General features: G+C 42.8%; 2 protein-coding genes across 5 annotated transcripts; both read left to right on the top strand.

The window, feature by feature from the left end:
* The first annotated feature begins 1105 nt into the window (after positions 1–1105).
* On the top strand, positions 1106–6317 carry LOC109766151 (dihydrolipoyllysine-residue acetyltransferase component 2 of pyruvate dehydrogenase complex, mitochondrial). Of its 4 annotated transcripts, none has more exons than XM_020324918.4 (19): positions 1106–1315; positions 1851–1932; positions 2582–2682; positions 2776–2858; positions 2963–3003; positions 3127–3182; positions 3304–3378; positions 3461–3553; positions 3657–3899; positions 3978–4050; positions 4331–4416; positions 4508–4593; positions 4766–4841; positions 5017–5084; positions 5171–5237; positions 5318–5413; positions 5505–5607; positions 5706–5801; positions 5911–6317. In XM_020324918.4, exons 1-19 carry the CDS (start codon positions 1286–1288, stop codon positions 5979–5981), a joined length of 1626 nt encoding a protein of 541 aa, XP_020180507.1. In that variant the 5' UTR covers positions 1106–1285; the 3' UTR covers positions 5982–6317. The 4 variants fall into 4 exon arrangements, with proteins under 4 accessions (XP_020180507.1, XP_040252477.1, XP_020180509.1 ...); XM_040396543.3 differs by having other exon boundaries at positions 1123–1315; positions 3978–3999; positions 4340–4416; XM_020324920.4 differs by having other exon boundaries at positions 1123–1315; positions 3978–3999.
* A 701-nt stretch (positions 6318–7018) lies between these two features.
* On the top strand, positions 7019–8889 carry LOC120967956 (Holliday junction resolvase MOC1, chloroplastic-like). The gene is made up of 4 exons (XM_040394290.1): positions 7019–7100; positions 7238–7495; positions 8248–8373; positions 8471–8889. Exons 1-4 carry the CDS (start codon positions 7098–7100, stop codon positions 8501–8503), a joined length of 420 nt encoding a protein of 139 aa, XP_040250224.1. The 5' UTR covers positions 7019–7097; the 3' UTR covers positions 8504–8889.
* The last annotated feature ends 2302 nt before the right edge of the window (positions 8890–11191 follow it).

Below are 11191 nucleotides of genomic sequence, written 5' to 3'. Positions count from 1 at the left end.
ACTCGGACTAAACAACCATCTCCCACTCGCCGAATGATTCATTTTGTTAACAAGATCTAGGCCATGAACTATTTCCTTCCACACAAGCAAAAAATTTCCCGGAAAGACAATACTCAAGAGATTATCATTAGAATATTTTTTTTACCAGATGTAAACGAGCACACAAGCGTTCAATGGTATCTAGTAAGCGCCAAGCCTGATTAGCTAGCAATGCTTGGTTAAAAACTCTCAAGTTACGAAATCTCATCCCGCATTTGCACTTAGCCAACCTCATCTTGTCCCAACTTAACCACGTCATTTTCCTTTTACCATTCTCCACACCTCAACAGTATTGTCGCATGAGTCAAGTTAACTCATCACAGATCGACGCGGGTAGCAAAAAACATTCACATATATTGAAATGGGTTGGGCTACTGATTTGATAAAGAAAACATTGCACATGATGTGATTTTGATGTTGCTTATATGCTCCCAGAACATGTATTGTATTTAAGCTATCCAAAGCGCAAACTGATTGGAAGATAATAAAGAAAAATACTTTGTCTTCTTGTGTACACGGATGCATCATAGGGCATAATTAGACTTTCCATTTCCTTCTAGCTAGCGTCCACGTGTTGTATGGGTCAACGCTTTGCTTCCTTCTTCTATAGCATTTTAAGGTGTTTTATTTAGCCATTTGAACACCAGACATGAATGATATGGTTATCAAGGTAAGAGAAGTCTACTTCAAGTTCTCTTGGGTCACGTCAACATCAATCATCAAAGAAAAACACGTACCAGCCTTTGGAACCATTACCAGAAAACAACCTCAAGCGAACCCGTTGGTTGGTGGACTTGTAAAATCAAATAATCCTATGAGACCAGTCAAACATTCCGAAAAGAATAAGCACCCACGCCTTTTCATTTCAACGCCGTTTGGACACCAAGAAGGCACATAGCAGACACACAATGTTTTCTTTGCATAAAAAAAGCTGGCACTTCAACGATAAACATACATCAAGCGAAATAAAACAGTGTTCCCATCTTGCTATTTTTCAATTCGATGAGGTGGCAATGCCATGAATAGCAGCCAGCATCATTTTATTCAGGTGGCAAAATAACAAAATGCACCCTTTATAAATAAGTAATAAATAAAATAGACAAGCCAGAGAAAAGGAGCAGGGGCGCCCTCCTGACCGCGCACCAACCGCCTCCTCCCTCGCCTCCACGCTCGATTCCATCTGCGAATCTCTCCCCCTCTCCCCACCGATCCCCGCCGCGCAGTCGCCGGCGCCGGCGCCGCCGCCATGGCGCTCCTCCTCCGCCACTCCCGCAAGGTACCCCCTCTCCCCTCCATCCCCGTGCCGTCGCCGCAGCGCCCCCCAGTTTGTCGGACGAATTCGTGGCCCGGTGGTCTGTCCCTGACCCCAATCCCCCATGGCTCCCACCTGATCCGATCGGATCCGGTCCTGCCTCGGGGACGATGGATAGAATCGGACGGCGACGTTGGCGGGGGCCGTGGGTTCGCTCGCTGGCTGCCCCCTGCGGCCGCCTATGGCAGATTGATGATCACACACACCCCGCTCATGCATTCCCCTCTCAGCGACCTGGATTGTGGAGAATTAATGTGGATAGGTTATTCTGAGTAGAGATGTGTGGCTGTGGATCAACAGGGTCGACTGGAACAGATTAATCTGGACACGGCGGTGTTCTGATTTTTTTTTTTAGCGCTGGGGAGAGAAGCCTCAGATGTAGACCATACATAGGTTTTGGTTGATGCGAACGATGCAATCGTGTGATTTTTCTTGGAGCCGTTAATCCCTGGCTCGTTTTCATGTGCTAATAATGGTTGCACGCGTTTCAATTGCGCAGCTGCGAAGAGTGCACGGCGTCCTGGACTGCGAGCGCGGGAGCATCGCTCGGCACTTCTCTGTCGCCGCTGCAAAAGAAGACGGTACGTGCTCCTCTGTCTGTATTCCCGCGGCATCTTGATAAGCTAGCTGTTTTTTGAGAAAACTGAAACTAGTGTCCTGCCCAAGTCCCAATGTATGTTCCAATGCTTTGTCAGCCAAGTACCCATGGCATGGAAGTGTTTCACCTCAGTGCTGCACAAGGATGCAGCTGATTTATGCCTGTGATTCAGGACCCTACCAGCCTACTACATATTTGGTGCTGGAGTAGGGTTCGGGGTTTAATTATGAAATCCTTGTATGGTATATCAGCCATGGCAAGCTCCCCCTCTGACAGTAGTGGGGTGCAATCTGATGAAATTTTCTTCCTAAGATTTGAAAGAGGCAGGGCCTACACCTCTAAAACAGAGTTACTGCTTAACAAACCTTCTAGCCTTTAAATTCAATATGAAGTGACTGCTCATTTCGTCCTCTTATGTTTGAACAACTGAGATGTCAGCAATGAAAATACAATTAACTGTGTTGCTATTTGAATGGCCACTAGTTCTTCTAAAAGGAAACTCTAGTGTATATCGGTTATCTCCTAATACGAACCTTTGCAACACATTGTTTTGGTTTTTGTGTGTGGAACGACAATTTCCTCACTTACTGGCTTGCTTATCATTAAAAATAGTCGGTCTTGCCCTGCTGCAGCTGTCTCAAGTTCTAGTGTTCATGGGGAGTATGGGAAAAAGGTTGGAAGGTCGAGCATTTTCCTAGACAGGCAGTCTGAAAAAGATCTCCATACCTTCAAGGTTATGCAGTTGTGATTATAATCCTACTTATTTAATTGGAGCCTAGTTGTGTATTCTGACTTCAGTGGGCTGTCCCATCTATTATTTTCGCAGGTATCATCACGAGAAGCAAGGGGAAGCTACAGCTCCAAACGGATGCCAATTGCTGCTACTGGGGTCAATAGCTTGTTCTCATGGTATGCACTCTCGTTTGTCTTTTTCCTGAATTTCCACATCCATATATTCTATGCTAGTTCATCATAGCTGTAACCATGTTTTGAATGTCTGTTGCTATTTTCAGTGGACAGGTAGTTTCGGCCAGACATTTTTCAAGTGGGGCAGGTACCACTCTCTCTTGTCAAGCTATCTGTGTATTAAAATTGTTTCCAGATTTGAATTATAAGATGATACATACAAGTTGATATCTTCATATTACATTTTTAACAAAGTTATATACCATTTCAGATTTGCCACCGCATGAGGCAGTCGGGATGCCTTCTCTTTCTCCTACCATGACCGAGGTAATTTACTAAAATTGGAAATAAATGTAAAGTACTAACAGATAAAACATAAAGCATGACCAACGTGCATGTGTTTCTTCGATTGTCTATGTGGTGTAAAGAACTTTTTAATGGCCTGTAGGGAAATATTGCAAGGTGGGTGAAGAAGGAAGGAGACAAAGTTTCACCTGGTGAAGTTCTTTGTGAAGTGGAAACCGTAAGTTTTGTTTCTTGTCATGTACACCCAGGGCACAACCTGTGCCCGCTTGCTAATTGTCAAGGACATGTGTGTTGACTAGGATAAAGCTACCGTGGAGATGGAATGCATGGAGGAAGGCTATCTTGCTAAGATTGTTTGTGGAGATGGCACAAAAGAGATTAAAGTTGGCGAGGTACATATATGCTATATCCTGATGCATAGGAGACGCTTCTTTTTGCCACTGTCTCTTAACATAGTTGTTGGACTAATGACCACAATTTTTTTTTGTGAACTAGATTATTGCCATAACTGTGGAAGAGGAGGGTGATATTGAGAAATTTAAGGATTACAAGGCTTCGTCTTCAGCTGCAGCTCCAGCTGAATCAAAACCCCAATCTGAGCCTGTGGAACCAAAAGAAGAGAAGAAAGAGGTTTCCAAGGCCCCCGAGCCAACAGCTACAAAGACTGAAGAATCTTCTCAGTCAGGGGATCGCTTATTCTCCAGTCCTGTTGCCAGAAAGTTGGCGGAAGACAACAATGTAAGCCCTTACATTTCAGATATCCTGACTGTCCATAAGAAATGCAGTTTCTGACCTTCAGAATTGTGCCCCAAACAGGTACCGCTTTCAAGCTTAAAAGGTACTGGTCCAGATGGGCGTATTTTGAAGGCAGACATTGAGGATTACTTGTGTATGCTCTCTTCTGTCTATTTTTGTCCTTGCCAGTGCGAACAAAAGTCATTGAGTCCAAATACTGAGCATGATTAGTCATGAACTGTGTTAGTCATGGAATTTCTCACCTTTTCTCCGCCACCATTTTTTTACTCACCGCCACTCTCATTTGTAGGATAATTAGTGGATGGTAGAAAAGGTGTATTTAAAGTGTTTAATCTGCATAAAAATGTATCCATTCAGTTATGCAAGTAGAAGGGTTCAGTCAACTGATAATGTTATGCTTATGCTTGATGAAGCTTCTGCAGCCAAGGGTTCGAAGAAGGAAGCTGCAGCAGCTCCAGGACTAGGTTATGTGGATCTTCCAAATACACAAATACGGAAGGTAAAATCAATGCTATGGAGTTCTTCAAATGTACGTGTCGCTTATGTTATGCTCTACTGCAATTGACGGCATCTAATTTTGCTTTCCTCAGGTTACTGCAAACCGCCTGCTGCAATCTAAGCAGACTATCCCTCACTACTATCTGACAGTTGATAGCCGTGTTGACAAACTTATCAAGTATGGACATCGTTCGTACATTTAATAATTTATCTTACACATTACCCATTTTCCGTGAACTAGATGGATAATTTGCTCAATCATTGTTTGGGGTAATCAGCCCTATCTTTTGCCTGCACCATTATTTTGCTTCTGACATGGAAGATCCATCCATTATTTTGTTTTATTCTAGATTGCGGAGTGAGTTGAACCCGATGCAGGATGCATCTGGTGGGAAGAAGATATCTATTAATGATCTTGTTATTAAGGTAAGTTTTGACGTATGGTGGTTTCTGATGCTCCTTTTTATCTTTAGGCAATGTGTTTACTTGAGCGATCGGAAATGTTATCTGAATAAGTTTATCTTGGGTTCTTCACACAATTTTCAGTTGCTTTGTGTACCTCTACACTACAGTATTGAATTGATTGCTGTTTAATATGCAGGCTGCAGCATTGGCTCTTCGTAAGGTTCCTGCCTGTAACAGTTCCTGGATGAATGATTTTATTCGCCAGTAAGATATGGACAGCAGGTCAATTAAGATTGGAGCTTCATTTTCATTAGTCAGAACGTGATGTATTTCATCTGTTTCCCATGCAGGTATCACAACGTGAACATTAATGTTGCTGTACAGACTGAGCACGGTTTGTTCGTTCCAGTAGTTAGGGTGGGTTGCTCGACTCGGTACTAAGTTCACCGTGCTATTCTTCATATCATCTGCTCCTTTGACCTGTATTGTTTATACAGGACGCTGACAAGAAAGGCTTGGCCACTATTGCTGATGAGGTGAAGCAGTTGGCTTCAAGAGCAAAGGATAACAGTCTAAAACCAGAAGATTATGAGGTATATACCGGAATATATATATATATATATCTAGAATGCAAGAGTATTCAATAGTATCCGTCCTTGATAATTTTGATGCTATGCTTTGCAGGGTGGCACTTTCACCGTCTCTAATCTGGGAGGCCCTTTCGGAATCAAGCAATTCTGCGCCATCGTAAACCCTCCCCAGTCGGCAATCTTGGCCATCGGCTCTGGTAATATGCTGCCTAATAGTTGGGGATCCATACCGAAACCCCTCGGTTATACTACTTACTCTGTTACTTACCACGCGGTTGGATTTTTTCCGGAGCAGCTGAGAAGAGGGTAATCCCCGGGGCGGCTGAGGGCCAGTACGAAATCGGATCCTTCATGTCAGCCACGCTAAGCTGCGACCACCGGGTCATCGATGGTACGTTTTTCTTTCTTGCCGACTCTGAACCAGTGGACGATGCTTCTCATTCCTATGCATCTGTGACGAAGGTTTTCTGTTGATTACCGGCCACTCTCCCGTTTTGCAGGTGCCATGGGTGCGGAATGGCTAAAGGCATTCAAGGGCTACCTCGAGGACCCGACGACCATGCTGCTGTAGGAGTTCTTTTTCTCTGCTGTAAATGATGATGATGGGAGCAGTTTTTCTGTGTAGGCTCTCACAAATAAAGACCACAATAACCACGCCTCATTTTTCGGCAATGAGGGCTGGAAACCAAGAGCAAACAAACAGATCATAGTCGGCATGAGATGGTTAACCTATTTATCGGCAAATGGCCGATACACCTTTTTTCCCCTGCGTTACTTGACCGGTGGAAATTTGTCGCCTACTTTTGCGCCGTGTTCTACTGAATCCGATTCAAAGAAGATTGTGTATCGTATTGTTGCAAGGTGCCAGTGCCTGGATTTTTTATAGTTATGTGTCGTTTATGTTGTACCTTTTTTATTCCTAACTGGGCAATGTGGGGATGAAATAAGGGCGCGACTATGTGCCTGCAGCTACCCTAGCATAGCCTTTTTTCTTTTTGAGGGATACCCTAGCATAGCCTTGCGTGAAGGACGCACAGAAATTGGAAGGCCCAGTTAACTCAAAGCGTCCCTGGTAAAATCGTGTAGCGATGGGGCATGTAAATCCCTATTTGCCGCTCGTGGCGGCGAGGAGTGCATATCTGGTGATACCGTGCGTGGTATGATACGCTGATACCGGATCATGTGGGCCGTTGGATCTGGACTGGAGGCGCATGATTGAGTAGCTCAGTTCGTGTTGGAAATTATGCACGAGACACCCTGGACTATTTCGAAATTCGGCGACTACAGCGTGTTTGATTCGGGGGAATTCAAGATGTGGAATGGGAGTTGAAGGGTGAGGAGATTAAAAGTCCACTGTTTGATTAGAGGGCATGAGAGTTTAAGTGGGAAGGAATGGGAGTTGAGGAAGCCAATTCCCACCTATTTCTTCCCAGGGGTATCCTGTTAATTCATGAACAGAGTTTTATCCCACGTCAATCGTCACCGTATACCAAACAAGGAAATGAGAGTAAAAATCTACTTCCCATGACTAATTCCTCCATAAACATCCTTGTACAAACTCCCATTCCTCTGTCCAAGTGTTTACCAAACAGGCTGATATCCCTCTGTTCTGTTCGGCCGTTCTTGTCGATACGGCTTGTTTCCCCACCGCCGCCGCCTAGGTCATGTCCTACCGCCGCCGGCCACCATGGTGCGTGCCCCCTCCACTGTTGGTCGCCGCTGAAGCCGACCAAGTCGCGCGAGCCGAAGACCCTGCCCAATGGCGACTGGCTAAGAGGCAGCGCCTCCTTTCTCTTCCGTATTTCTGATTTGATTCTTTGGTTTTAGGACTGGATATCGGCGCTGCGGGAGTCGGTGTCGTTCGAGGGGTTCCTATCCGAGCCAGTCCAGTGGTATACCATGGCGCATGTCACGCTGGCACCGACGGCGATTGGACATGGCAGCTGTAGCAGTACAGGTCAATTTGTCTGCAGGCTGCAGCAGGATCTGCCTCCTCCAACTGCGATGTTGCGTGCATTAGCAGTTCTGGACCAATCAGAGTTGTACGCCATGATTGCCCACGGAATGCAACACATATGGGATATGGTTAGTTCATCCTTTAATCTCAGTGTCCGTCGAGACATCTTGTTTTTAGAATAAAAGATTGGCTTGTCAATTGCTGTCCACAATGTAGCACTGAGTTATAAAAAATCATCTCACAATTCAGTCTCAATAGATGGTAAAGTTAGTTTGGAGCAGAGATATGTATAAGTAGTTTAATCTCTGAAGAACTAGAAGAATGTCTATCAGTGTTATAATGTTGACTGCCACTTCCTCTCCTAACAATAACATGTCTATCTGAATTGTAGATACACACAATCTTCCTTATAAAGTTTTCTAGAATGTTTCTTACATACAGTGGTTGAAAACTACACGTACAGCCTAGCGTAAGTGAACATGTCATGGTTTTCTAGTTCAACAAATGATTTCCTTTTACATGTTCTTATAAGTCAAGAAACAGCAAAATCGACCAGGAGAATTAGATGATGCGACATATATGCAGGTTATTTGGCATGACAAAAGTGTTTGCAGATTTCTCATATTTAATGTTGTACGGTGGTAATAGAACTAACATTGTGTGCTTCTTGAGATCATGTGTCTCTGGAGATGTTCCACACACAAGTTGAGGCTAGAGTTATTCCAAGTACTGGGATCTAGTTCAAACTTAGTTTGCAGTTTCAAGTTGATAGAATGTAGCTGACACCATATGACTATTTAAATTTCATGTGAAACATGTGGTATGATGTAGATTCTGTCAGTAATCTTTCTTCTGTTAGTGATTTCTTCTTCATACACAGGGATGGTGGAGTACATGTTTTTTATATGGCTTGTGGGCTGCTGGTCTAGTGGCATCTGAATTTTCTGTTGTACCGATTGTGTCACAGAAATGGAAAGCTTACTTTGGGCTAACTGAATCACCTAAGGTTTGTTACTCTTCTTATATGCCTCTCATTTACAGAAAACCTGTGGAAGTTTGGTTGTTTGTTGATAAGAACTTACGGTTAATTCTGCATTTTCTAGGTAACAGGAACACGGTTAGTACCGAATCCTTAAAACAGGGTTGGTGTGGTGAGTTCTTAAAACCAGGTTACTCATGTGTGTGTGCCCATCATGTGGACCCCAGGAGATCTCTCGATACAAGTACACAAATGAATTGGTTCATTTATTTTAAATGGTCTAGGGTGAAGAAGATTGGGTTGTTTTCGAAAGGCTGTTTTAGGTTCTAATTCTTGATTTTATCATGTAGGTGGTTCGTTCTAGTATTGGGAATTGTCATGGTTAGTTTTGGATCTAATTCTGTAATTGTGCTCAGGCTGAATCTGTAACTAGCCTTGGTGGCCATGTAATTCAGCTGGATTTAGCATGTTGTCGCCCTAGTACTAGTGCTAGTGTTTAACATGTAAATGATCTAATTATCTATGGAAGTTTCAGTTTCTTGACTTGATTCTTTTTTTCTGGATTTAAAAGTGCAAGCTCAGATGGAGATCGACGTACTTGCTTAGGTCCAGGGAAAGAACCAACGGTACTGTCTAAGGCAATTTCTGCAAAGACATGCTAGTTTCTAGGGGCAAAGTGCAAATGTTCCAAGGGCCCATGTGTAAATGCATCAGTGACTTGATCCTGTCCCTTTATTTCAGATCTGACGTACCATGCATCCCTGGAGCAGCGTATCATCCCATGAATGGTATCACTAGATATTTTCCCTGGCGGCGAGTTGTCGGGATGACGCACGTTTAGTTCGAAGATCGCTCGGGGATGGGCGGGCCCGTTGAATGTTCTAGCGATTTACGGTTTTGGAACCTTCTAGGAGGTTCCCAAACCGTCCCCCCCTTGTTTTTCCTCTTGCTTTTTCGTTTTTTTCTTTTTCTTTTTCTTTTTTCCTGTTTCTTTCCCTTTCTTTTCTCCCCTTTTTCGCTTTTCTTCCTTTTTCTGTTTCTTTTCTTTCCTTTTTTTTTATTTTCTTTCATTTCTCATTGTTATTTTCGAATTTATTTTTCCCTTTTTCAAAGAATTTTTCATAAATTTCCAAAAATGTTTGCGATCTTTAAAAAATGTTCACTTTTCCAGAAAAAATGTTTTTGTTTTCAAATTTTGTACTGAAATTTCGAAAAGGTATAGTACTCCCGAATTTGTTCACTTATTTTCAAAAAAATGTTCGGAAATTCAAAGAAATTTAAAATATTCCAAAATTTGAAGTTTTTTAAAAATTTCAAAAAATGTTCGTCAATTACAGAAAAGGTTCGAGTTTTCAAAATTAGTTCATGAGTTCAAATATGTCCGTATTTCCATATTTTGTTCGCGGATTCAATAAAATTTTGGAGAATTTCATAAAATATTCGTGTTTTCCAAAAAATGTTCCTGTTTTTAAATTTTGTTCGCAAATTCAAAATTGTTAATATTTTCAATTTTTCTTCGCCAATTCATTTTTTTGGCAATTTCATATAATGTTCATGTTTTTCAAAAAATATGTTCATGTTTCCAAAATTTGTTCCCAAATTCCAAAAATACCATGGTCTTTTTTCACAAAATTTAAAAATGTTTGGGGAATTTCATAAAATGTTTGCGTTTTGAAAAACTTGTTCATATTTTTGGAAAATGTTCGTGTTTTCCATTTTTTCCTGTTTTTCAGAGAATGTTCAAATTTTTTGTTGTAGTTTCGAAAAATGTACTTGTTTTCAGTTTTGTTCCTTTTTTCAAAAAATGTTTGAGTCTTTACAAATTTTGTTCGTCAAAAAGCAATTACTTTTATGAAAAAGAATAATTATGTTCAAAATTTCAGAAATACATTACTTCAAAGCCAGAGGCAGGCGACACACTAGTGGATGAGCTCCCAATAGAAATAGCCAAAAAGTGCTGTCACATGATCTTGCTTAGTCTAGATTTACGCGCACCGCCTGATGCTGCCTTTTCTACTGTAACTCTAATCTTGCTTAGTCATCTACTATTCCGAGCTTGCAAAAATGTCTTATATTATGGATGGAGGGAGTAATTGGACAGTGGCACAGTGCTTATAAATACGTGCACACCCAGCACCTCAATCCGTCGATCGTAACACTCTTCAACACCCTATTCTCTGCCATGGCAGCCAATAAGCTGACCCGCACCACCATCCTCCTCCTAGTCCTGGCTGCCGACGCCGGGTTCCCTTCCAGCCACGCCTAACACCGTTGATCCCGAGCTCCAACCTGCGCTGTTGCAGCTACGCATCGGCCTGCAAGTCCAGAATCTGGCGTTCCTCATCATCTACATATTCATTGTAACTTGATCTTTTGAACCCAAATTTTCTGTCAACTCTGTGTAAATGCGTGTTTAAGATACTTGAAATAGGTAAGTACTAAGGGGAAGTTTATGATGCTTGCTTATAAAGCTGAGTCACACAAATTAGTCTTTCTTTTAATGCAGTGATGTTAGCTGTTTCTTTTATTCCAAATAAGGAACCAGATGTTTTAAAGAGACTGAGGAATTGCAAACAAGCAACGGGGGACTACATGGAAGTCCGATGGGGCCGTGCCCTCCCCCCCCCCCCCCCCCCCCCCCCCCCCCCCGACCTGTCCCATCTGACGCATATAAATACGTGCATTCTCGATCATCCATACTCAGTCATTTCGATCTGCACATTGGTCGTAACAGAGAACCTTCGGCGCCACCCTACGCCATGGCATTGGCAGCTAAGCCAACCCTCCTCCTCCTGGCAGCCAGCACCCGGCGTGCGCCGGGGTGCCTTCCCACTCCCAAGAATGA

Source organism: Aegilops tauschii, chromosome 7, assembly GCF_002575655.3.
Source record: "Aegilops tauschii subsp. strangulata cultivar AL8/78 chromosome 7, Aet v6.0, whole genome shotgun sequence".
Lineage (NCBI taxonomy): Eukaryota > Viridiplantae > Streptophyta > Magnoliopsida > Poales > Poaceae > Aegilops > Aegilops tauschii.
The sequence above is the reverse complement of the archived record's forward strand: the minus strand, read 5'-3'. Positions and strand labels throughout refer to the sequence as shown.